Source organism: Erythrolamprus reginae, chromosome Z, assembly GCF_031021105.1.
Source record: "Erythrolamprus reginae isolate rEryReg1 chromosome Z, rEryReg1.hap1, whole genome shotgun sequence".
Lineage (NCBI taxonomy): Eukaryota > Metazoa > Chordata > Lepidosauria > Squamata > Dipsadidae > Erythrolamprus > Erythrolamprus reginae.
Window position 1 is genome coordinate 1,539,411 of NC_091963.1, and position 27,314 is coordinate 1,566,724.

At 43.0% G+C, this 27,314-nt stretch overlaps 1 protein-coding gene across 1 annotated transcript in view; it reads left to right on the forward strand.

Annotated features, from left to right (window-relative positions):
* Window positions 1-27,314, forward strand: part of LOC139153215 (microtubule-associated protein 2-like) — a 157,849-nt gene that overhangs the window by 40,210 nt on the left and 90,325 nt on the right. Inside the window, exons 3-4 of the mRNA XM_070726858.1 lie at window positions 3,057-3,313; window positions 10,655-10,708. Coding sequence (XP_070582959.1) covers window positions 3,073-3,313; window positions 10,655-10,708 — 295 coding nt within the window. The 5' untranslated portion in view covers window positions 3,057-3,072. The remainder of the gene's footprint in view (window positions 1-3,056; window positions 3,314-10,654; window positions 10,709-27,314) is intronic.

A 27,314-nucleotide genomic window follows, 5' to 3' on the forward strand; every position in this document is an offset into this window, starting at 1 on the left:
TGCTACTTTTCCAAGCTGCATCGGCCGTTGGTACATTATTTGCGCCTCCCTTCGGGAGTTCAGGAAGGCCTTGAGGGCTTCGTTTCCTTGGTTCTCACTCTTCCGCGCTGGTTGTTTGTGTCCGCTTCTTGCCTTCGACGGCGTCGTCTTCTGTGTGCTTCTTCAAGAACGTACATCTCGAGGTCTTTCCTCTGATAGCGTATTTGCGGCTCGGGGTTGAACTGTGTGTCGGGGTACTTGGTGCTGTCGGAGATGGGTGGATTTCTTGCAAGACGTTTCATGACCGAACTAGGGAACGTGATCATTTGAAGAGGAGGAGGAGGAGGGAGGAGGAGGACTGTGGAGTCCTTGATGCTCTCGGAGATGGGTGGATTTCTTGCAAGACGTTTCATGACCGAACTAGGGAACGTCATCATTAGAAGAGGATGAGGGAGGAGGATCATTGCTAGAAAGGAAGGGGATTTGCGGAATTGAGAAGAGAAAGGAAGGCCACTTGTGGGTTCCTTGGTGCTCTCTGAGCTTGGTGGATTTTTTGTGGACCTTTCATGCCCCAGCTGGGCAACATCATCAGCGCAGGGAGGAAGAGGATTATGGGATCCGTAGTGCTCTCTGAACGTGGTTGTGCTGTTGCAGATGTGTCATGACCCAGCTAGGCAACATCATCCCTGCTAGAAGGAAGTGGAGAAGGAGGAGGAGGTGGAAGAGAAGGGAGATAGTGGGGGTCCTTAGTGTCCTCTGAGCGGGGTGGTCTTCTTACAGACATTTCCCGACCCAGTTAGGGAACATCATCAGTGCTACAAGAACGGGGGGGTGGAGAGGAGGAGGACTGTGAGGACCTGGTACTTTGGGCTTGGTTGTTTTTCTTGCAGACTTTTCATGACCTGGATTTGTTAGGAGAGATGGAAGTCTTTTTTTTTTTAGTGCCTCTGTAACTTTGGTGGCCCAACAAATGGTTGTAAGTCAAGGATAGTTTTATTAATCTGGAGATTCCCTGTAGGGAAAGGAATGACAGAACCCCATGGTCAGAGTTAAAACAGGCATTAACCTAGAATCCTTAAGTACTCACAAGCGAACTAAGTCCAACTCTCCTTGGGATAAGACTCCTAACTCGAATTGGTACTCACTGTTACTTGAAAGATTCCTGGTGCATAGACTTTCAGCAATAAAGCAGTTTAATTGGAGGATTCCTGTAGGTAGGGTTTCTGCAATAAATATTCCTGTGTGTAGGATTTTAGCAATAAATCGGTTTAATTGGAGGATTCCTGTACGTAGGGTTTCTGCAATAAATATTCCTGTGTGTAGGATTTCAGCAATAAATCGGTTTAGTTGAAAGATTCCTGTATGTAGGGTTTCTGCAATAAATATTCCTGTGTGTAGGATTTCAGCAATAAACCGGTTTAGTTGAAAGATTCCTGTACTTAGGGTTTCTGCAATAAATATTCCTGTGTGTAGGATTTCAGCAATACATCGGTTTAGTTGAAAGATTCCTGGGCATAGGCTTTCAGCAATAAATTGGTTTTGTTTAAAGAGTCCTAGAATTTTTTGTATTGCCATAGAATTAAATCTTTGGGATAAATTATGGGGAAAGAATTATAAGATAACAAAATTGGTAGCATACAAAGAGAATCTGTACAAAATGTTTTACTATGGGCATCTTCCACCAGTGAGATTCGCCCTAATGTAACCAAATTATTTAGCACAGTGTTGAAGATGTGGGTATAAGCAGAGTACCTATTATCATAAATGGTGGACCTGTCCAAAATCAAAGAAATATTGGTTCAAAACAAAGAACAAAAATTACAATTTAAACCGGAATGATTCCTTTGCATCTGATGGCAAAATTGGAATGGTAGGATGATATTGAAATTGGTAGGATGATATTGAAATTCAATATATAATAATGTACGTACTGACAGCCACAAGAATTATTTTAGTACAACATTGGAAAAAGGCTAACTGCCCATCAGATGTAAAGGTTATTGGTAAAATAAGAAATGGACAAGTTGACAGTGGAGCTATGCAAAAGAAATGAATCAGAATATTACAAACTTTGGAGTAGATGGTTAGAAAATAGAAATAAAAATTAGATAATAACATATGAATATCTATGCATATGTATGTAAAAATATAAAAAAGGGATATGTGTGTAAGTAGTAATAATGTAAATTATAATATAATAATATAGAATATATTAAAAATTAGAATTTATATATGACAGATTTATCTGATACCAGATAAATAACTGTTAACAGTGATACCAGCTCTCGCTGTAATGAGGAAAATTGTGTGTGTGTGTGTGTAAATATATATATATATATGTTTTTTTATGTCGGATTTTAAAATTTCAGCTAAAAACATTTGATACATATATATATATACACATACATACATGTCACTTTTTTTTTTTTGCTGAATTTGAAAATTAAGGGAGAGTAGGATAGATCTATTTCAGCCTTATTTTGGCCTCATCAGCTAGCCATACCCACTGGGACTTGAACCTGCAACCTTTGCCTTGTGAGGCAGAGAATTATCCTCTAGGCTACAGTATCCAATCCCTTTAGCTCTGCACCAGGGAAGGGTTACATATTTTTGTGTCGAATCACCCGGGTGTATTGAAGGAACATCACAGCTCCTTATTTGCCTCTCGGCCCAACCCGGGGCCATTTTTATTAAACTTTTTCAAAATTAAAAATAACACCAAATATATATATAATTTTGAAAAAGTTTAATAAAAATTATTTAAGAAAAAAAAGAAAGATTCCTATGCATAGGCTTTTAGCAATCAATCGTTTTAGTTGAAAGATTCCCGCTCATAGAATTTTAGCAATGAATTTAGCAATAAATTTTAGCAATAAGTTTAGTTGAACTATTCCTGTGTGCAGACTTTCAGTAATAAATCAGTTTCATTGAAACTTCACATGGTCCTTCTCTCTCTGCCTGGAGTTTGCATTTTGATTCTTAATCGTTTGTAAATTTAAACACCAATTGGAGATATTGATCGGGTTGTTGATCATCTTCTTGTCCTTCCTCTTCCTCCTCTTCCTCCTTTTTTTCAGTTTTATAGGAAAGAGCATGGCAGACATGGAGCAGAATCTCAGCCTGGCCGACGCCCTGACCGAGCCCACTCCTCAAATCGAGGAAGAGGTGAAGCGAGATTTTATGGCTACCCTGGAAGCCGAGAAGTTTGACGACGTGATCGGGGAAAAAGTGGGCAAGACCGATTACGTTCCTCTCCTTGATGACGACGACGACCTGAAGGATGGGAACAAGGATACGAAAGCTAAACCACGCATTGAGAACGTTCCCCGGGAGCGTGAGTGTCCGGCTGCGGGCGTGCGTCGGGGCGGGTCAGGTGGGCGGGACGAGGAGGAAGCGGGATCAACGGAACGAGAAGTTGGATTACATCCTATGGCTACAATTTGAGCGCCAATGTTTCTGTGGCTAAGCAAGGCAGTCGTTCCGGGAACGCCCCGTTTTATGTCAGCATTGTTAAGCGAATCAAGTGGTTGTTAAGCGAATCTGGTTTCCCACCCGTTTGACTTTGCTTGTTGGAAGGTTGCGAAAGGGGATAGCATGAGCCATTGTCATAAATACATACTAACTGCTTCAGATTTCGATCATGTGACCACAGAGGTACGGCAACGGTCATAAATCCGAGAACTGGTTGCAAGTTACTTTTCCCCCCCAGCAGCGATACAAATACAAGCAGTCGGTAAAGAAATGGTTATAAGTGGTTGTAAGTGGGAATGATTCTAGAAAAGTCAGGAATGGAATTGGGTAGGATGATTATACTGGGTTTATAAGGGATACCAAAAAAACCACCTCCTTTTCTTCTTTTCTTTTATTATTAATTAGATTAATTGAAACATAGAAACATAGAAGACTGACGGCAGAAAAAGACCTCATGGTCCATCTAGTCTGCCCTTATACTATTTCCTGTATTTTATCTTACAATGGATATATGTTTATCCCAGGCATGTTTAAATTCAGTTACTGTGGAAGTTTGTTCCAAGGATCTACTACTCTTTCAGTGAAATAATATTTTCTCATGTTGCTTTTGATCTTTCCCCCAACTGACCTCAGATTGTGTCCCCTTGTTCTTGTGTTCACTTTCCTATTAAAAACACTTCCCTCCTGGACCTTATTTAACCATTCAACATATTTAAATGTTTCGATCATGTCCCCCCTTTTCCTTCTGGCCTCCAGACTGTACAGATTGAGTTCATTAATTGAGATTTGAATATTATATTGTAGTTAGTATGAGATAAATTATTTGGTTTTTTGCCCTTGAACTGATATAGTTTTACTATTGTGATGTTTCCTTTTGATATGAATGGGAATATTTGAGGATATGTAATTTGTTTTTGTTTTTTCCGTTTTGGTCAAAGGGCAATTATTATAAAATTAGGGTCAAGAAATATACATGAAAAATCAGGAATATTTCATGACCCAACTAGGGAACATCATCATAGGTAGACGTTTCATGACCCAACTAGGAAATGTCATCAGCATTACAAGAAAGGTGGGTTTGTTCTCTCTTTTACATACAGACCCTTCTAGCACTGATAATGTTACCTAGCTGGGTCGTAAAACACCTGCAAGAAAACCACCCAGCTCAAAGACTATCACGGAATAATTTCTTTAGCCCTAATCTGTTTTATCCCCCGGATATCCTGCCCTGACTTTTGCTTTGAATTTTTGAACAAGAGGAACTGTAAATATGACCCTGCGGTGTTGGTCGATTGGTTTAAAAAAAAATCATTTCCCCCCCTGGCTTTTGATTTTTGGCTTCCTCTGAATCGTTCTCCTTTGGTCCATTGCAGTCTATCTGACTTGCTGCTTCCTTTGCACGGAGATATCCCGCCATTGCCAAATTGTCGGCTTTGGCGACCTCATTGCTTTGAAATCTTTTTTAAATCCTAGAATTTTTCCTGTTCATTTTTATGCATCCCTTCCTCCTCCTCCTCCTCCTCCTCCAGGCTTTCTCCAATCAAGAGAAAAATAAATAAATTTATTTCCACGGGTGCCATTATCTGTCTGGCTCCAGTTCCTCCAGGCTTTGTCTTTTTTTTAATAAGCTCTAATCGCACCGTAGTTTAACCGAGAAACGGTTGAGCGGATATGTTTAGTGCTGCTTGGTAAACTCCGACGCTATAGGAATATTAAGAGGGGATAATTTTTGGGGCCATTTTTGGGCACGTTTTTCCGCAGGGAATTTGATGATACAGATTGTCCTCAAATTACAAACACAATGGAACCTAAAATTTCCGCGGCTAAGCGAGACAGTCATTAAGTGAGTTGGGGGCTCTCACATGATCTTTCTCGCCTGCCGTTGCTAAGTGAATTGCTGCAGTGATTCAGTTAAGAGCAGAGTTGTTAAGTAAATGTGGCTTCCTGCGTGGCATGTGCAAAAAGCGGCATCCTGCTGGTTTGGACTGGTTCTGGCGAACTGGTAGTGGAAATTTGGAATAGTTTGGAGAATCGGCAAATTCTGCCTCTTGGTGGTCCCATCCCTGCCCACTCCTTCCCTCCCAGGAGTCCCCACTTGCTCCGTTTTGGCTCCCAGGGAAGTTTCGAGAGACACACTAGGCCCAAAATGATGTCCTCCCCTTCTGCGGCCTGTTTTGGCTCCCAGGAGGCTGCAGGGGCCCACTAGGCCCAAAAGGGAGCATGCAGGAGAGTGTGGTGTCCTCCCCTCCCATGGCCTGTTGTGCTCCGAGGAGGCTGCAGGGAGGCCCACTAGGCCCAAAACGGGGTGCGTCGGTGGGGTGCGGGGTCCTCCCCTCCCATGGCCTGTTGTGCTCCCAGGCAGCTGCAGAGAGGCCCACTAGGCCCAAAACAGGGTGCGTCGGTGGGGTGCGGGGTCCTCCCCTCCCATGGCCTGTTGTGCTCCCAGGAGGCTGCAGGGAGGCCCACTAGGCCCAAAATGGGGCATGTGGAAAACGGTGCGGTGTCCTCCCATTCCGCGATTTTGCTCCCTGGAGGCTGAAGGGGGCCCCACTAGGCCCAAAACGGAGCATGCGGGAAGGTGTGCTGTCCTCCCCTCCCATGGACAATTTTTGCTCCCAAGAGACTGCAGGGAGGTCCACTAGGCCCAATACAGAGCACGTAAGAGGTGTCCTCCCCTCCTGCAGTCAGTTTTTGCTCCCAAGGAGATGTAGAGAGGCCCACTAGGCCCAAAACGGGGCATGTGGGAGAGTGCGGTGTCCTACCCTGCCATGGCCCGTTTTTGCTCCCAGGAGGCTTGAGGGAGGCCTAGCCTGTAAGGCTGGGACACTCAATCAATCTATTTGCTGCTTCCCTGCTGATCATTGTGTTCCGTCTATTTCTACCTCTTAGATGATCGGCTGGGTTTTCTTTTGTTGCAGTGCACAGGAAAACGGAGCTAGAAAACCTGTTACCGGTGCGGTGAGGAAATTGGGAATTTTCAATATTCTTCCCCTGCCACGCACATAGAAGTGGTAGTAAAAAGATTTTTTGAATCCCACCTCTGATGAATGACCTCATGTCACTGTGACCGTGATACCAAGGAGCACCACAGCCGTCCTCCTACTCTACTCCACAAACCCCACCCCTTCACAGCACTGACAACGTGACCTAGCTGGGTTCTGAAACGTCGGCAAGAAACCACCAAGTTCCGAGTCCATTAAGCACCACACAGTTTGTTTTTATCGATTTGTTGGTGTTTGGGCTTTGTCCCGCCATGGGGAAGCTACCCCAAAAAAGCCTGCCTCTTACACACGTGCCACTGCGTTACATTATTATTATTATTATTATTATTATTATTATTATTATTATTAATTAGATTTGTATGCCGCCCCTCTCCGAAGACTTGGGGCGGCTCACAACAATAATACAAACAATTTTATTTATTTATTTATTTATTTATTTATTTATTAAATTTGTATGCCGCCCCTCTCCGAAGACTTGGGGCGGCGCCCAACAGCAATAAAAACAATACAGTGTTCCCTCGATTTTCACTGGTTCAAACTTCACGAAAAGTCTATACCACGGTTTTTCAAAAATATTAATTAAAAAACACGTTGCAGGTTTTTCCCCCTATACCACGGTTTTTCCCTCCCGATGACATCATATGTCATCGCCAAACTTTCGTCCGCCTTTAATAAATATTTTTTAAAATAAATTTTAATAAATAAACATGGTGAGTAATAATCTAACTGGTTGCTAAGGGAATGGGAAATGGTAATTTAGGGGTTTAAAGTGTTAAGGGAAGGCTTGTGATACTGTTCATAGCCAAAAATAGTGTATTTACTTCCGCATCTTTACTTCGCGGAAATTCGACTTTCGTGGGCGGTCTCATAACGCATCCCCCGCGAAAATCCAGGGAACACTGTATAGCAGTGGAACAAATCTAATATTAAAAACATATAAAACTCTATCATTATTTTAAAAAACCAAACAGCACATTCATACCAAACATAAAACAAATATTAAAAAGCCTGGGGGAAAGGTGTCTCAACTCCCCCATGCCTGGCGGTATAAGTGAGTCTTGAGTCGTTTACGAACATAACAGCGAAACAAATCTAATATTAAAAAAGAAAACATATATAAATATTTTTTCCAACAAAACAGGGCAAAAACATCGCCTGTTGTGTGGATCTCCTTTGCAAAAATTCTGGTGGTGTTTGAGAGCCTCTGTTGAGATTGACAGAAATTTCCTACATGCCCCTCAAATGTTGGATTTTTATTCTCTCTCTTTCTCTTTCTCTCTCACACGCACACAAACACACCACGCACACGCACACACATGGAAAGAGGATTGAACCAAGTTTGACCAGCTGCCTTCGTGACGGGACTCGCGACATCTCGGTTTGATAGGTTTGTCTTAATCCTCTTAGTTTCTCCGTTACATAATCCGGAGGGATTTGTGGGGGGGTTGTGTAGGCTGAACTTTGTGTGGCCGCCTTCCCATCGCTCGGGGTGCGTCGGAGATTAGAAGCCTGGCATCTGTCAGGAGACGCAGATGACGTAAATCCTGGTGTTGGAACGGTTACGTGGTGGTGTTTCGCTTGTGGAAAAGGAATGAATGTAATTGGAACTGGTTTCTGACAAATTGGTTTCAAGAGGTAGCACTGATGCTGTTCGCTATTTGGGTCACAAAACGTCTGTAAGAAAAGCACACAGATCAGAGAGCACCAAGGAGTCCACAGTCTTCCTCATTGCCCTCCCCCTCTTCCTCCCTCTCCACCCCTCCCCTCCTCCTGCTCCTCTTTCTCCCCCTCCCTCCCTCCTTTCTCTTTCTCTTTCTCCACCTCCTCCTCCCTTCCTCTTTTCTTCTTTCCCTCCTTCCCTCCTGCCATCCCTTCCTCCCTCTCCTCCTCGTCTCCTTCCTCCTCCTGACACTGATGATGTTTACTAGTTGGACCATGAAATGTCTGCAAGGGAACCACCAAGTTCGGAGGCCACCGAGGACCCTACAATCATAATTATTTATACATATAGAGATAGAAAAATACAAAATATACAAAAAGATATTGACAAAATTGAACGGGTCCAAAGACGGGCTACAAGAATGGTGGAAGGTCTTAAGCATAAAACGTATCAGGAAAGACTGAATGAACTCAATCTGTATAGTCTGGAGGACAGAAGGAAAAGGGGGGACATGATCGAAACATTTAAATATGTCAAAGGGTTAAATAAGGTCCAGGAGGGAAGTGTGTTTAATAGGAAAGTGAACACAAGAACAAGGGGACACAATCTGAAGTTAGTTGGGGGAAAGATCAAAAGCAACGTGAGAAAATATTATTTGACCGAAAGAGTAGTAGATGCTTGGAACAAACTTCCAGCAGACACGGTTGGTAAATCCACAGTAACTGAATTTAAACATGCCTGGGATAAACATATGTCCATTGTAAGATAAAATACAGGAAATAGTATAAGGGCAGACTAGATGGACCATGAGGTCTTTTTCTGCCGTCAGTCTTCTATGTTTCTGTGTTTCTATTTGGACTTTTAAAACCCACCTTCTGCATTAAGCATTCATTCTATAATGTTTCTCAACTGGAACTACATGTGATATCCTACCAGTTTCTTTAACAGGGCACAGTAGGACTGTAGAAGTATTTTATGAATTTTTAATGGTTTTAAAATTTTCAATGGATTTAAGCCCCCTTTGAAAACCCGTGAAGTAGTGAATCCGTGAAAGATGAACCGCGAAGTAGCGAGGGATTACTGTACTAAAAAAAGTTTAAAACAAAAACCAACATTAAACCAAGATAGCAAAGAGAATTAACCCAGATGAGCAACGAAGAAGAAAAATCAGATGCTTTAAGCCAGAGGTCCCCAAACTTGGCTGCTTTAAGACTTGTGGACTTCAACTCCCAGAATTCTCCAGCCAGCATTAAACAGAATTCTGGGAGTTGAAGTCCACAAGTCTTAAAGTTGCTAAGTTTGAAGTCCTCTGCTTTAAGCACTTTAACTCCTAGGAAGGGCATCACAAAAAGTCTTGAAAGTCATCTTCCTGCTGCTACAGATCTTTCTCTGGAATTGATTTATGGGAAAGTATTATCATCAACGTAAACAGTAACAATTCGTTTAGCGACCGTTTGCATTTTGCAACCCCTCTGAAAAAAAGCAACTGATGTCCCTTTTTTCACACTTACGATCGTAGCAAGTGTCTTGGGGTCAAAAGTCGGACTCGCATTTACTGTGGTGACAACGTCCGTGGAGTGTGCGTCACGGGATCCTTTTTTACAACTTCCCGACACAGCCAGGTCGACAGGGAACCCCGTTCACTTAACAATCGTGTTGTTAACTTGACCACTGCCTTGATTCGCTTAACCACTGTGGAGCTTATTTAACAACCGTCTTGGTTAGCAGCGGCAAATTGCGACGGTCGCTCAGAAAGTAACATTTTTTTTCTCAGCCTAAAGTAATGGCACGAATGCAAAACTTTAGATATACATTATTTGAATTGTCAGGGAGTGCGTGGATAAATTTTGCGTTTCTTCAGATGGATAGTGTAGCTGCGGCAGTGTTTCAAAATGGCGTCTGTAAGTGACGCACGTTACAAGCAGCATGTCCTCATTGAGTTTCTCACTGAGGAGAAAGAAACTGTTGGGAACATTCACACACGTTTGTGTATACAGTTTGTGGAGAATCTGCAGTCGACAGAAGTACGGTGAGTCGCCGGGCACAGAGAGTGAAGCCACTAGAGGTGATTCACACAGTGCAGAAATGGGTTCGTGGCCAGAACAAGGAGTGGTACTGACAGGGCATCCACGCCCTTGTGTCTCGCTGGAGGAAGGTCATAGAACGGGATGGAGATTACATGCAAAAATAGCGAGTGTGGAAGAAACATCTTTCTTTCTTGGGTGTAAGTTTCATTGTGTTCAATAAATGTTGAAGAAAAAAAATGTGCATTATTTTCTGGGCGGCCCTCGTAGAGCTTCCATTATGAGGCCTAGATGTAAAGATGGATCCTAAATCTCCCTCAGAAGGAGATTTATAAAGATTTGGAGATGTAGATTTAGGCAGATGGTTGGGTGGCAACCTTTGGAGGAGAAACGTGGCCGCTGAGCAGATCTTCAGCTGGTCAAAGAAGGTCTTTGGGGCAGAAAATTGCCCCTCCCCTAAGTTCTAAGCAAACCCCCCCCCCCCAAAACTCTCAACTGATGTAACATCTCTCTTCTAGGTCCTGCCGCAACTGGACCAGCCGCGGTGATTGAGAACGGAGACCATGGACAAGGTAAGACGTTGGGTTTGATGTTCTCCATATGCTCCAGAGCTGCTTCCTCATTTGCATGTCGCTGCTGAATCATGTGTGACGTGTTGTATGTGTGAAGGTGAAGCGCGAGGTTTCTATCTTTCCTTCAGTCCCTTATTCCCCCCCCCCGTCCCCCAGCCTCCATTATTTAGATATTTTGATGGAGCTTTGGTGGGAACTCATGGGTGACGTCCTTCCAAGATTGGCGGCTCTTTGTGTGTGCGTGGGGTGGATGGGTTCAACATTGTCAATTTTGGACGTTGTGTGACGATGTTTTGAGACAATGGTTGTGAGGTTTTTAATCCAGGAGAACATTTCTCAAATTTTTAACAAGGTGGACATCAATTCCCAGAATTCTCTTCACAGTTGTAGATTTTTCCTCAGGATTTCCTGTGATTCTGGATTTCCTGAGATTTCCACAGGTTGCAGAAGTCAGGAAGGCAAGGAATATCTGGACTGGATTTTCTCAACGTTGATCACTTTAAGAGGCGTGGACTTCAACTCCCAGCATTCAAGGTTGTGCATTCTGGCAATTGAAAGTCCATTCAGTACCAACTAGGGAATTCTGGGAGTTGAAGTCCGTATCTCATAAAATGGCCGCCTTGAGAAGATGCTTGACTTACTCAATATTCCTTTCACCCCCACAAAATTCTTCTCCTCTCAAACTTTTCAGCACACAGAGTTGCTTTCTTAAATAATTTTATGACGGTTTACTAATTAAAAACAACAATATTAAGCTGCAGTCAGTAGAAACCGGAATAAAACCTCACGTTTCCACCCTCCCAAATCGCAAAGAGGAAAATAAATGGGGGAAATAAAACTATCTTTTTTAATTTTCCCCATCCTCAAATCCCCCGACTCAAAATTTTGACTTCTGCAAGAAAGGGAGGGAAAAAACATCCTCCAAACAGACTCTGCTCGATTTATGACGGTCTGTTTACTGACCAAAGTCAACGACAACAGCGGAAAAAGGGAGATGCGACTGGTTTTCACCCTTAGCAACCGTTGCGGCATGGTCATGGGATCAAAATTAAGATGCTTGGCAACTGACTTGCATTTATGATGGTCGCAATACCCTGGGAGTCACGTGACTTCTCCTTTAGTGACCTTTCTGACAAGCAGCAAGCCAGATCCACTTAACAACCTAACTTAACTAACATCATCGCTCCAGCGATTCACTTAACGACTGTGGCTAGAAAGCTCATACAGTTTGGCAAAGTTCTCTGAACAAATTTGGGGCTCCATTGTGGTCGTAAGTCGAGGACCAGTTGCATAATCAACTTCCAACTGATTCCAAGGATAGAACGGATGCTTCCTTGTGACACAGATGTGAAAATAATAAATAAATAAAACATTCAATTCCCTCCCCCCGTTTTTTTCAACGGGAAAAAATTCTCAAAATTTTTCCTCAGTTCTGCTGAACTTTTGATTTATTTTTCATTGAATTTTATCCAGTTGAGACCCCTATCTTTTCCCCCCCATCTGTAGCCAAAGTCAACGTTTTGACTGACGGAGTTGAAGATGGGAACAATTTCAAAAGGAGGAAAAGAAAGAATCCTTCCCCCCTCTTCCTTTTTGAAATTGTCCCCATCCTCAACTCCGTGAGTCGAAAGGTTAACTTTAGCAAGAGAGCCAGAGAAAAATAAAAATTGTAATGTCTTTAGAGATTTTCAGCCTATCCAGATCACGGCTGTTCAAAATGTGCTGTTCTTCAACTGAACTTCATAATTTTTTGTTTGAAGACATTTTGCTCCTCATCCACGGAGCTTCTTCAGTTCTGAACGATTGGTGAGGAATGGATCACTCAGAGCTGAAGCAGCTTCTTGGATGAGAAGCGAAACATCTTCAGAGAAAAACCAGCAAGTCCAGTTGCCTCATGGAAAAAACAGGGATAAAAATTCAATATTTTTCGGAGGCTTTCCATCATCGCCTTCCCTAAAACACCACATTTCGCCCACTTCAATCCTCCGTAGTGAAAGCCGGTTTCCATCTGACCCATTTATGGACGGCTTATTTAAAAATAGCGATGGCTTATGCTCTTCCTTCCGTTTTGGGAAGGATTTTCTTCTTAAGGACCAATTTTATGCCGAGAATTAGCGAATGCTGCTCTCTCTTGTAAGGCGACGAGAGATTTTTACCTCATGAACCATAAACCGGCTTTCGGAAAAAGCAGCTCATGGCAGGGTGGCCAAAACCCTCCCTCCGATTTCTTTTTTTCTTCAGGGTATAAATTTTTTATTTTTCTCGGACATAAAACAATGTATAAATACAAACATTACAGCAATGCTTATCATAAAACATAATTTTTTTCTTAGTAAACATTCAATGGAGGCTCCTATATCTCTTCCCTCATTTAAAATTCAATAACGTTATACAACATTGTAAAGTATTAAACCTCAAAAAAAAATTTCTCCACCTTACAGTAGACCATTACCTCAACATTTATTTATCTATCTATCTATCTATCTATCTATCTATCTATCTATCTATCTATCTATCTATCTATCTATTGCTATATCTATCTATCATTATCTATCTATCTAATTTATTTATCTATTTATTTATCTATTTATCTACCTATCTATCTACCTATTTATCTATATCTATCTATCTATCTATCTATCTATCTATCTATCTATCTATCTATCTATCTATCTATCTATCTATCTATCTACCTACCTACCTATTTATCTATATCTATCTATCTATCTATCTTTATCTATCTATCTATCTATCTATCTATCTATCTATCTATCTATCTATCTATCTATCTATCTATCTATCTATCCATCCACAGCAAGTCCTTATTTTATGATAGCAGTGGATCGTACAATTTGTGTCGTTCAGCGAGACGATGGCTAAGTGAGAAGGAAGATACACCTCAGTACAGACAGTCCTCGAGTTATGACCACAATGGAGCCCCAAATTTATGTCGCTACGCAATATGTTCGTTAAGCTGTCTTGAGAATTTTCTCGACGTCGTTCTTAAGTGAATCACTGCGTTTGTGAAGTCAGTCACGCAGTTGTTAAATGAATATGGCTTCCCCGTGGGCTTGTCAGAAGATCGCAAAAGATCACATTACCATGGGTCACTGCGGCCGTCTTAAAAAACAAACCGATACCCAACATTTTGAGGACATGACCACAGGAATGATGCAACAGTCATTAAGGGTGAAAGAGGGGTCGTAGGTCACTTTTTGCAACTTCAAACAGTCACGAAATGTCGCAAATCAAGGACTTCCTATATTTCGGGTGCAGAGAGTTTGAGGTGTTAGGTTTGCTTGTGTTATGGGGTATGTGTAGGTCTACAACTGGTGTGCGTTCATGGGCACTCAACAATTTCTAATTAGGAAATGTAGAGTTGGAAGGGGACCTTGGAGGTCTTCTAGTCCAACCCACTGCTCAATCAGGAGGCCTTTACAGAAATGCAGAGTTGGAAGGGACCTTGGAGGTCTTCTAGTCCAACATAGAAACATAGGAGATTAACAGCAGAAAAAGACCTCATGGTTAGTCTAGTCTACCCTTATACTATCTCCTGTACTTAACTTAGGGTGGATCTATGTTCATCTCAGGCATGTTTAAACTCAGTTACTGTGGATTTACTAACCACGTCTGCTGGAAGTTTGTTCGAAGCATCTACTACTCTTTCAGTAAAATAGAGTAGAGTAAAATATCAGTAAAATAGAGCAAAAGTTCAGTCAAATAGAGTTAACCAACCCTCTGCTTTATCAACATGGATTCTCATTGAAGAACATAGTTTTGAGATGGGGATTTTTAGCAAGCCATCTTCCTGAATGACCAGAATTGGTGAAAATGGAAGGTTTTTTTATGGAGTCTTCTACGATCTAAGGATGTGCTCGTAGATGTATTTTTCTATGCCAACCTTCTTCTACCTGGTGGTCACCAAACGCTGTGGACTTCAAACCTCACCAACTGGCGAAGAAGCAGATTGTGGTTCTTTTAGCCAGCATTGTGAGATCTGGCTTGTACTGTTCAGGATTTGGCCTTCATAAGCCCCCGGTTTTGGATCTACTGATCTGAAATGGTTGAGACAATAAGATGTTTTCAGTAGTGCTCGTCCTTGGTTCTGCAAGCAGCTGATCGTTGTCTCCTCTAATGTTTTTGAGGACTTTATCCTGGTCCTGAGCTTACATTCCCCCCCTGCAAACGATGACTGACAAGGCACCATTTTGTGAGTTGGAATAAGAGAACGGAAGCCTTGCTAAGACTCATGTATGATGGCTGTGGCCATCGAGAGATGAGACATAAGTTTGGTGGACATGGAATATGTTGGAGCAGATAATCGCCCAGGAATGGTAGAGAGATAAAGGATAAGAGTTAAAAGAGGTGGTGATTCTGAGAAGCAGTAGGCCCAGTTGCAGAAGAACATCTGGAGAACCTGGTTTAGTTGAGGAAAAGGTTGTCCTGCATGTATTTAAACTCACTGAAGAAAGATGGGTTGGATTTCCTTCTATTTTTCAAGAGGTCCTCGTTCCTTATTCTTTGACTCCTTTCCACCAAGACCAGCAAAATAGAGCCATCTTGAGGTCATCATCATAATCTTTTAATGACCCTGGTCCTAACAGGAAGCTCCCTGTTCAATTCCCCCAACATAGAGTCTCCTAGCACGGCGTCCTTTTCCCCTCTATCCGAAAGCCTTATCAATTGTGGAGCCGATTGGAAAACCCGCCCCTTGCCATAGAGTTTCCTCCTAGCAAGCCCTGCTTCCCCTCTCCACCAATCGGAAGCTCCTCTCAAAATTGTGGTGCCGACTAGCAAGTGGGGGTGGTTGCCGCCGCCGCTACCAGTGCGCTGCGTGAGCAGCTTTGCGTCTCTGGTGTGCGCATGTGTGCCTCCCAGTAACATTTTGTTTTGCGCATGTGAGGGGATGCGCACGAGAGGGAATATCGGTGTTTTTTTGCTTCAGCGCATGCGAGGAAGCAAAAAAAATGCCGCTATTTCGTACATGCGTGCATCCCCTCGCAAGATTTTGCTTCCTGAACATGTGCGCATGCTGGAGACTCGAAACTGCGCACACAGCTCAACTTACTAACGGTGCAGGGTCTTCATCTGTAGCGGTAGGAACCCGATGCTGCCGACAAGCAGAGGGCTGAAAGAGCCCCATGTGGCTTCAGAGCCGTAGTGTGTTGACCCATGTCTTAGTTTATTGACCCTCCCATATTCAAGACAACTGGTTTCAAAGCAGAGCGACAACTTTGTGTTTGTGGGATTTTTTTTTTCTTTGTGTGTTAGAAAAATACAGACTGAGTGTCTGGCACTAAGCTCAGAGAGATACTTGCCACCCAGTTGGCCCGTAGCAAAAATTCCTGCCTCATTCTTTCAGAAGGGAAGGAAGGAGTTCCGCGAATGAATGAATGAATTAATTAATTAATGAAGGAAGGAAGGAAGGAAGAAAGAAAGAGGAAGGAAGGAAAAGAAAAGGAAAGAAAGAAAGAAAGAGGAAGGAAGAAAGGAAGAAAAAAGGAAGGAAGGAAAAGAAAGAAAAGGAAGGAAGGAAAGAAGGAGAAAGAAAAAGAAAGAAAGAAAGAAAGAAAGAAGGAAAGAGGAAGGAAGAAAGAAAGGAAGAAAAGGAGGAGGGAAGGAAGGGAGAAAGAGAAAGAAAAGAAAGGAAGGAAGGAAGGAAGGAAGAAAAGGAGAAAGAAAGAAAGAAAGAAAGAAAGAAAGAGGAAGGAAGTAAAAAGGAAGAAAAAAAGGAGGGAAGGAAGGAAGAAAGAGAAAGAAAGGAAGAAAGGAAAGAAGGAGAAAGAAAGAAAGAAAGAGTCCAGCTCAGTTCCTGGGAAAAAGAAACATGGCCGCTGAGTGGTTGGAATGCCAGGTACGGGATTTAGAAGTCTACGTTCGAGACCCAAGATCTGCCACATTCGGCAGGGTTGAGTTCCCATCCTTACCTCAAGCTAACCCTTTAGTCCTGAAATCCTTCAGCGTTTCTAACACAAGTTGAAAAATACAGAATTAAGATTCTTCGGTGGGTACACAACCTGGGGGGCAGGGTTTGAAGACTTATTTGCTGTTGGCCCCCAAAACGTTCTAGAAAATGGATGGTTGAGTTCCCATCTTTAGCTGCAGCTCCTTCCGGGGAAAAGAAAGGCGCCACCAACTAACCCTCCCGATCCTGAAACCGCCTGGGAGCTTCTAACAAAACAAAAATTAAGCTTCTTTGGAGGGTACAAAACGGGGGCAAGAGTTTTGAAGGTCGCTCTTCACCTTTCAGGACATTCTAGGGCATGGATAGTTGAGGAAGGATCTTCTATCTTCTCATTTGCCTTCTGGGACCCGGAGTTGTGACGTGTGTTTCGTTATTGTTTCGTGTGTCGTGTCGGAAGGTTGGCCTGGGCCATTGCTGCTGCTTTGGGGTTGTCTGGCGGGGGCATCTGGGAAACTTTCCTGGGGTGGACAAGAGGTCTACATCTGCTTGCTTGGAACCCACAAGGTCCTACAAGAGTTTGACCCCCAGGGTCATAGATTCCTGGTTTATGGATCTGGTGGGCACAGCTTAAGCTCCAATGAGCTTCCAATCATTGAGCTGTTCAGATGTCAAATTCACAACTTTGTTCACTATCTTTGTACTTTGGGAGGGGTCAAGGGTGAGGTCAGGTGGGCCACCCTCAACCAGGAGTCTTCTCGAAACAGGTGTAGTGGAAGCCACAGATTACTCACAAAATCTAATAACACCTGTGAGTTGGAAAATAGGCTATTATACTTTCCATCCTAGACTAATGTTGCTCCTCTTTCAATGTATTAATTCAGTAACTACGATTGTTAAAGTTTAAGTAGATATTCGGAGAGTTGCTTCAATCCCTCCCTCTCCCAACAGTCTTCAAACATATTGGAAACTTAACTACAGAAATCCCAGCATGTTGGAAATTGACTAGACTTATCCCAGTCAAGTTGTTGGGAATTGACTATCCAAACCCAAGCAGATTGGGAATTGAGTACATTAATCCTAATCCCAGCCAATTTGATGGAAATTGACTACACAAATCCCAGTCAGTTAATTGGGAGTTCACTAGGCTAATCCCAGCCAATTAGTGGGAATTGACTAGATTAGTGACAGCTAATTAGTTGGGAATTGACAAGACTAATCCAGTATGTTGGAAATTGACTAGACCAATCCCAGTCCGTGTTGGGAATTGATTTTATTAATCCCAAATAGTTTGTTGGGAATTTGATGGAAATTGACTACAGAAATCCCAGTCAGTTAGTTGGGAGTTTACTAGATTTATCCCAGCCAATTAGTTGGAATTGACTAGACTAATGACAGCTAATTAATTGTGAGTTGGAAATTGACTAAACCAATCCCAGTGTATGTTGGGAATTGGCTACAGTAATCCCAGCATTTGGCAATTAACTTTATTAATCCCAACCAGTTTGTTGGGAATTTGATGGAAATTGACTACACAAATCCCAGCCAATTAGTTGGGAATTGACAAAACTAATTCCAGCATCTTGACTAGACAAATCCCAGTCATTGTTGGGAATTGACTACAGTAGCCCCAGTGTTATTAATCTCAGCTACTTTGTTGGGAATTGAAGACAATTTGTTGGCAATTGACTAATCCCCCCAATCTTCCTAATCCCAGTTAATTTAGCAGAACAGATGAGCCAAAGTAATAAGATGACCCCACTCCCCTCTTCTGCAGGTAGGCGAAGGAGACTCAGATCTGACTGCTTCACTCATCCCATGGGTGGTCCTGGGCAAAGGCAGACCCCCTCTCCACCTTCTGTCATTGTCTCACCATTTCCATCTGGGGCAATAGCTGTTTTAGAGAAGCCCCTTCCTCACTGCTACCCTCTCTTTGCTGGGCTGACGCTTGCTCGCGATCTCGTCCGTGCCGTTGCCTCCCATGTTCATGTTTACTAACGACTTAATGCTTTTATGTTCTCTCCCTGCCTCCTGTCTCCTTCCCCCTCTTCTTCCTCTCTTTTCTTTCTTGCTTCCTTCCTATAGAAACCTAGACTCCCCCCTCCTCCTCAGGGGGGGCTGCTCTCCACGGGAGACCACGCGTGCTTTGCTTCCGTCACTGCACTTAAAAGCTTCCTGTCCTCTGACTTTTAAAGAGCTCTTCCTTTACCTGCCTGGACGTTGTGGGGGATGAAGAACGGAAGAGGGTAGATCTGCGGTGGGCCACCTCCCCTCCCCCTCCCTCCCTCCGTGCTCCTCTTTTCTCCTCCTTTCCTTCCTGTCTTCCTCCTCTCCTCTCTACCCTTCTCTCTCGTTTCTCCTCCTCTTCCTCCTCCTGATTTCTCTTCCATGTTCCTCCTCTTCTTCCTTCTCCTTCTTTCCTTCTCTTCCTCCTCTGCCTCTTCCCTCTTTCCTCCTCTCATTTCTCCTCTTCCTCTTCTCTCCCACTCTTCCTCCTTCCTTCTTTCCATACTTCCTTCTTCTCTCTGTATCTACCTCTTCCCTCCCCCTTCCTCCCTCCTCCTTCCCTCCTTCTCTTTCTTCTCCCTCTTCCTCCCTCCCTCCCTTCCTTCTTTTCCATTTCCTTCCTTCCTTCCTTCTCTATCTCCTCCCTTCTCCTCCCTCCCTCCTTTTTCTCCTTCCCTTCTTCTCTTCCTTCTCCCTCTTCCTGCCACCCTCCCTTCCTTCTTTTCCCTTTCCTTCCTTCCTTCCCCTTCTTCCCTCCCTTCCTCCTTTTTCTCCTTCCCTCCTTCTCTTCCTTCTCCCTCTTCCTCCCTCCCTCCCTTCCTTCTTTTCCCTTTCCTTCCTTCCTTCCCTCCCCTTCTTCCCTCCCTCCCTCCTTTTTCTCCTTCTCTCCTTCTCTTCCTTCTCCCTCTTCCTCCCTCCTTCTCTTCCTTCCTTCTTTTCTCTTTCCTTCCTTCCTTTCTTCCTTCCATCCTTCCTTCCTTCTCTACCTCCTCCCTTCCCCTCCCTCCCTCCTTTTTCTCCTTCCCTTCCTTCTCCCTCTTCCTCCCTCCCTCCCTCCCTTCCTTCCTTCCCCTCCCTCCCTCCCTCCTTTTTCTCCTTCCCTCCTTCCCTCCGCAGTGCTTGTCAAGACTTTATATCGTCTAACCCACAATTCCTTCTGCCGGATATCCAAGTTGCACCTTTGCTTTTCTGGTTTTCTCCCTTGTTTCTGTTTAATTTCCTCCATCCCCTTTTCATCTCTCTCTCTCTCTTCCAAGGCCATCCCTCGTTCCCTCCCTTTTCTCCCTTGCCTCGTCTCTCTCCTGTCCCCAAACGCGCGGGGACTCGGTTGTTGGAAAGGCCCTTGTCTAGGCCGGCTTCCTCTCCTCTCCGGCTTTTTCATGTTCAGCAGATGGATTCTAGGGCCCTGAAAGGGTGAAGGAAGGAAGCCTGATCAACCCCAGATTTCCCCAAATTAGATTTCGGAGAAGCAGGCCTTCCAAACACAGCTCCCCAGGAGAAGCAGTTCCTCCCTCCGTTTTGAGCCACCCCTTCCCCGTTCACCTTGGACCGTAGATGTCCTCTCTGCGTCAAAGCCGAAACCTTCATGCAATTTTAATGTCTCTTGAAAGCCCTTCCTCCCTCTAGTTCTTATCTCTGCTCCGGGTTTTTTTTTTTGGGGGGGTGGTGGTTGTTGTTGCAAATTCATTTTTGTGGCTTGTCACAAACAAATCAAGACGGGGTGCGACAAGATTCGGATGGGCTGAGCAAGGAAGGGGAAGCCGACCATCCAACCTGTCGGAGTCGGTTCCCCAAATGATGATCTGACAGGAACTTTGATCCCCGAGGTTTTTAAACTTGTCGTTTGCAATTTGGCTGGCTGTCCGCTCACCGCCCGGAAATAGCCCGAACAACCGTCTCTTTCCGAGTCCTAAATTTGGAATTCTCGGCCTCCATCAATTGAGGTCATACTTTTAAAAAATATATGACACACAAACACACACACACACACACACAAGATATTTTTTGTCTAGTCATCCTGGTATATGGGAGGAGCATACAGCTTTGTGTGTGTGTGTGTATACATACATACATATTTGTGTGTGTGTGTATACACACATACATATACATACACACATACAAACACCCACAGTATTTTTCGGAGTATAAGACACCTAAGTTTTTGGGGAGGAAAATAGAGAAAAAGAATCTGCTTACCAGGTCTGGCTGGCGTCCTTAGTCGGTCAGTTTCAGCACATTATTTTATCCCCTGGTTAGGGCTTTAAAAAAACTTTATTCGGAGAAAGTAACAATGAAAGCCAGTAAGACCTGGGAACATTATTAGCACCTGGAAAGAAACATTCGGAGAAAGTAAAGCAATGGAAAAAAAACCCCTACAAAGACTTAGGGCTTGGAAAACATTCTTCGCAGAGAGTAACAATGAAAGAGCTTGCAAGCCAGTAAGAGCTGGGAATATATCATTAGCTCCTGGTTAGTGCTAGAAATAAACATTTGGAGGAAGTAAAGCAATGAAAAAACCCCCTACAATGACAGGGTTTGGAAAACATTCTTTGCACAGAGTAACAATGAAAGAGTTTGCAAGTCAGTAAGAGCTGGGAACACCATTAGCTCCTGGCTAGTGCTGGAAAGAAACTTATTCGGAGCAAGTTAGAGCAATGGAAAAACCCCTGCAAAGACTTAGGGCTTGGAAAACATTCTTTGCAGAGAGAAACCATGCAAGAGCCTGCAAGGTAAGAGCTGGGAAGATCGTTAGTAGGTAGTTAGGGCTGGGGGGGGGGGAAGCTACATTCAGAATATAAGACGGACCCAAATTATCAGCCTCTTTTAGGGAGAAAAGGGTGCATTTTATACTCCAAAAACACGGTGTGTATATATAAAAATCCCAGTTTGGGGTGATTTCTTTCACTGGCTCCTAGAAGGATGGTAATTTAATTAATAAATAAAAATAAATAAACTTGCTGACGACGCTTGTAGGAATCAGTCGTTCCTCTACATGCGCGCGCGCGCGCACACACACACACACACACACACACACCTTAGATGAATTATTCAGGGAAAGGACCAATGTTGCATTTTCCATTAAGTTTCATATTTCTCTCGGAGACAGATGGAACTGGCGAGCGAGCGAATGTTGGGCGCCTCTATTAAAAGCAACGAGAGCCCTTTTTTGCCTTAAGGCACCCGTCTTGGGCAAAGCGCAACACATAGACGAGCTTTCCAGCCAAATCCAGTAATTTTAAATGTATTCCCCCTCCCCACCCCCAAATCTAGCACTGGGGAGGCTGGATTGAACTGCCAAAAATGATCCTTCCCGCTTTGGAAAGAGTTGGACAACTGGTTCCCGTTAGTTTCTCCTTCATGAAGCTTGCGAGGTAGGATGTTTGTGGAAAATCAGGACCAGATGTTGCTGTGGTTTGTAGACGATCAGACCTGGAATCTCTTGAGATGGGTCATTGTCGGAGACAGTGTTGACCCCCTGAAGACGGGATCTCCTTTTGGCCTTCTCTTTCAGTTGATAAGGCCATGAGATTGAGTGCTTGCGTCGTCTTGTGGCCTGTATTTGAAGGCTGATCGTGGTCCTATTGTCTTTCTTCGGGTAGGGACGCTTAGATGGATCAAGGGTGTCAAACTTCGTGGCCAACTTAACCCCGCTCTCCATTTTCTCTTTGCATTGGGTAGATCAGGCTGAAACTATGTTGACTTGATCTTTCCTCTTCACGTAGACTAGGATAGCTTGTGGGCTGGATTTGACCTTCATCGGAGGCCGAATCCAGCCTGCGGATCTTGAGTTTGACCCCCCTGATATAGACCTTGTAGAGTCCAACTTCCCAGCTGCATTCAGAAGCACCCTGAAGGTTGATTTCAACTCAAGGGCTTGGAAGGATATTGGATCAGTGAAGGAATGTTGGCTTCTGAAGGGGATTGTTGACCAGCGAGAAGTTAGGAAGATAATAAATGTGGCTTTCAAAAGTACAGGTTGGGCCCAAAATACATGTGCTAGGAATTGTAGGTGGGACTTCATACCAAAGAAGACTCGGGCGAGAATCAAGCATGGTCTTCTCATGAACTTCAGAACTTGATTATCTTCACTAAATAATCCCTGACTCCCAACTCTTCGTGGTCTTCTAAACCACCGCAGATCTCAGATATGGATTCTTTCTTACCCCATCTAAGGCTTCTTAAAACCAGCCACGATTGTGCCTCCCTCCCACCCAACAACAGCATCCAGCCCCACCAGCTCTGCCCCATTGTGGCTAACCAGGAATCCCGGCTAATTGACCCCAGAGAGACAGTTTAGAGGTGATTGCAGTGAGACAAACCAACTCATCCTCTTCCTTTTTTCAATCTTTCCATCTCATTTTTCCTTTTTTTTTTTGGTATTCTTTGTTAATTTAACGTTTCCCCCACTTAATAGTTTGATTTTTTTCCTCTTGGTTCTTCTTATTCTTTTAAAGTTTTGTGCATTGTGGGTGGGGGGGGGGATGGTTGGCTAAATTGAATGTCTGGGTGCAAAATGCTGTAATTCTCCTCTTTTCGCGGAGGAAGAATGTTCAAAAATTCTGCAATAATTTGAGTAGTTGCCTTTTGCAAATGCTTTAATCCTCGTGTCGGAGCGGCCTTCCAAAATCACTGTGTCTTTATCCCAAAGGAATGTTTTTCAAACGTGGCCCTTTTAAGAATGAGTGGACTTCAACTCCCAGAATTCCTTAGCCAGGCAGGGGCCATGCTTGATTTATTCAACTGCTTTATTCTGTCATTGCAATAATTAATTGTTAAAAAACCACCTCTCTTAACAATTGCCTCTGTTCACTCCTGTGCTTTGTATGTCAGCCTTGTACATGAATAATTCTTATTTCCCTCTTTTTTGCAAAATAAACCACTAATAAAACCTGTCTGCTAACCTCAGGTGGAAATTTTTTATTAAACCACAATTTAACTAACATCTGCAAAGCTGAATAACCAGGTTTCTGTTGCAGTCGTCTGTTGTGGATGATTTTTTGGGGGGAGGGGGCTAAGAGCAATTTTTCATTACTGGCAGATGGGGAAAGGAAAAAAAAATTGATTTTCCCTTGAGTTGAGAGAGGAGGGGGAGAGGGATAGAGATATGATGGATGGATGGATGGATACCCTGTTTTTCCCCAAATAAGATCTCCCGTGATAATAAGCCCAATTGGGCTTTGCAGTGTATGACAATTAAACCAAGCACTTATTTTAGGGTTTCAAAAAATGTAATAAAGGGTCTTATTTTTGGAGAAACACGGGAGAGAGAAAGAGAGGGAGAGAAGATAGATAGATAGATAGATAGATAGATAGATAGATAGATAGATGATAGATCTATCTCTCTTATATTTATGTTTATTGCTGCCTGAAAATCACTTATGAATCTTGTTTTTCTAGAAAATGGAAAAAAGAATAAAGTTGATGGCTGTGAGGATTAGATAGCATGGATTATAGGAAGAAGGGAATGATCATGTACAAAAAGAGACAAATTCATAATTTTAACTGATGTAAAGAAGATTTGAAATGAATTATTGGTAGCTTTCCCACCTTTTGTTTCTACTGTTTTTTTTTATGCTTTTCCTTTCTACCACTATTACCTCTCTCTTTTTCATTGATCCTTTTCCTTTCTTTTCCTTCATATATTCCACTTCTGCAGCTTGGTTTTCTCTTCGATTTCTCCTATCTTTCCTTTCCTTTCCTTTTCTACGTTCTTTTCTTTCTAGCACTTTAAGCTTTTTCTTTTATCTTCCATCTTCCTTCCTCCTTCCTTCCTTCCTTCATTTCCTTCCTTCCTATCTTCCTTCTATTCTTTCTTTCCTTCCTTCCTTCTATTCCTTCCTTCCTTCTATTCTTTCCTTCCTTCTATTCTTTCCTTCCTTCCTTCCTATCTTCCTTCCTATCTTCCTCCCTTCCTCCCTTCCTTCTATTCCTTCCTTCCTTCTATTCTTTCTTTCTTTCTTTCCTTCCTTCTATTCCTTCCTTCCTTCCTCCCTCCCTCCCTCCCTCCCTTATTTTATATCTCCTCCCCCTCCCCATTCTTGCAATTTTAGCTTTTTAAAAGCTTCCTTTCTCTTCCTTCTTTCTCACTGTTTCTCACTTCGCATCAGTTTATCTACTTCAGACTTTTCACACATAAAAAAGAAAAGATCTGAATAATTGAAATAACCAGAAGAAACTTTCTCTCAGGGAGTTAATTAGAGAAGAAATCTTCAACGAAAAACACAACGAACAGGAAAAAAAATTACTTTAGCAAAACGTGATGTAAAGCAGGGCGAGAGGAAACATTTTTGAGCCAGTATTTTTGAAACTTGGTGACTTTTTCAAACTTAATCTGGACATTAATCCTGGGATTCTCAGCCAGCATGCTTTAAGAGATTAGGACTGCTAAAGGCAGAACCAGAATTCTCCATCTTCTGATGATTGGCCAGTAGTCACCCAGTCCTCGCACTTATGACCAGTCCTCAAACTTACGACTATCCCAGTATTTCCCCCATGGTTGTGTTATCAAAATTAAGGGTCTCAATCAACCGGACACGTTTTTACGACAGTCGCAGCACATGATCATCCTTGAGAAACATAATCCATCAGAGGTGAGACGGATTCGCTTAATGACTGCATTATTTGCTTAACAACCTCAGTGATTTCCTTTACAACTGGGGGGGGGGGGTGATCGTTCAGCTGGGCATGACTCACTCCACAACTGTCTTCCTTACCGTAGTAGTGGAAATATAGGTGGCCGTTGTCGTCATAAGTCGAGGACTTATGTTAGCCAAGTTTCTTTCTTTTCTTTTATTACTTTATTAAATTTATTGGCCATCCATCTTAGCACAGCAAGATCACAGTTAACAATGGCACTGAAAAAAGGGATGAATCCTCAGACTTATGACCGCCGCAGCCTTTTCCACAATCACCTGTCCTAAAAGTTTCTTTGCTGACCATCCCTGCTGGCTTCCAACAAGCCCAGTCAATTGTGTGTGTGTGTGTGTTGTGGGGGGGGGGGGGGCTCAATTCGCTTAACATCCGTGCAATTTTCTTAACTGCCATGATTTACTTAACAACCATGGAAAAACAAGCCTAGGGAAACTTCTAACAGGCTTACAAGGTGAATTCGTGGCCGTAAATCGAGGATTACCCATTATCCTAAGGAGTTATCGCCCAAGGTGGGTGTCTTTGCTGACAAACCAGGATTGTTGGCTTATTTCAAGCCTGTGCAATCCAGAGACACCACGGTTTAATTGGGGGCTGGGTTATTGATCTGGATCAAAGCTAGAAAGCTTTGGGCGGGTGCCCATCAATGAAAGTCAATCCTGCTTGACGGACGGATCGATCAACCAACCGTCAGTCAAAGGAGGAGGGTCAAGAATATTGATCTGACTACATCAAAAAGAAAATGCAATTGTTCCCCATAGGATTTGATTTTCCCCGTGAACTGTAAGTTGGGTTGAATAAAGGAGTCTGCTACCCATAATGCACCGGTCTTCCGCTAGGTTTTAGAGGACACTGGCAGTGGGAATCCTTAGTTATACAGGTAGGCCTCAACTTATGATGGTCCACTTAGTGAACATTCAAGTGGCCTCAAAAAAAAAAAGTGACTTATTGCCATAATTCACAATTACAACCATTGTAGCATTCTCACATGATCAAAGGTTTGGCAACCGGTTCATATTTACGACGGTTGCGGTGTCCCAGGGTCACGTGATCTGCTTTAGTGACCTCCTGACGAGCAAAGTCCACATGGCAGCCAGATTCATTTAATAACCGGGTGACTGACTGAGCAACAGCAGGGATTCACTTAATGACTGAGTTAAGGAAGTTGTAAAATGGGACAAAATTCACTTACCAACAGAAAACCTTGATCTCCATTGTGTGGCCATAAGTCGAGGACTGTATTGTTTCATTTCTAAATACAGTCCATCCTCAATTTACGACCGCAATAGAGGCCGAAACCTCTGACAGACATTAAGCGAGTTTCGCCTTGTTTCACGACATTTAAACTTAATATTAACCGCTCCAAACTTGACTGTAAAAAATATGACTTCAGTAACCGAGTTGTCGAAGCGTGGAACTCATTGCCGGACTCCATAGTGTCATCCCCAAACCCCCAACACTTTACCCTTAGATTATCTACAGTTGACCTCTCCAGATTCCTAAGAGGTCAGTAAGGGGCGAGTACAAGTGCACTAGAGTGCCTTCCGTCCCCAGTCCTATTGCTCTCCTACATCTCCTATTCCTTTCTTCTATTCCTATATCTCTTCTTCTATTCTTTCATTGATATGTTCTATTACTATATCTTCTTTTCTATTCTTTCATAGATATATTTTACTATGAGTATCTCCTCTATAACCTTCATCATGTATTTTACTATGTGTATATAGATATACCCACTAAAACCCTCATTGTGTACTGGACTAACTAACTAACTAACTAACTAACTAACTAACTAACTAACTAACTAACTAACTAAAATAAATAAAATAAAATAAAATAAAATAAAATGTAAATAAAATTTCAGTCCACGGTATTTAAGGGAATCACTGCAATAGTTAAGTTGGTCACACCGTCATTAAATGGATCTGGATTCTTCCTTGTAGGAAGGTCACTAAAGGGGATCACTAGACTGTGGGATACTGCGACTGTCATACCTAGGAGTCAGTTGTGGAACGTCTGAATTTTGATCACAGCACCATGAGGAGGCCA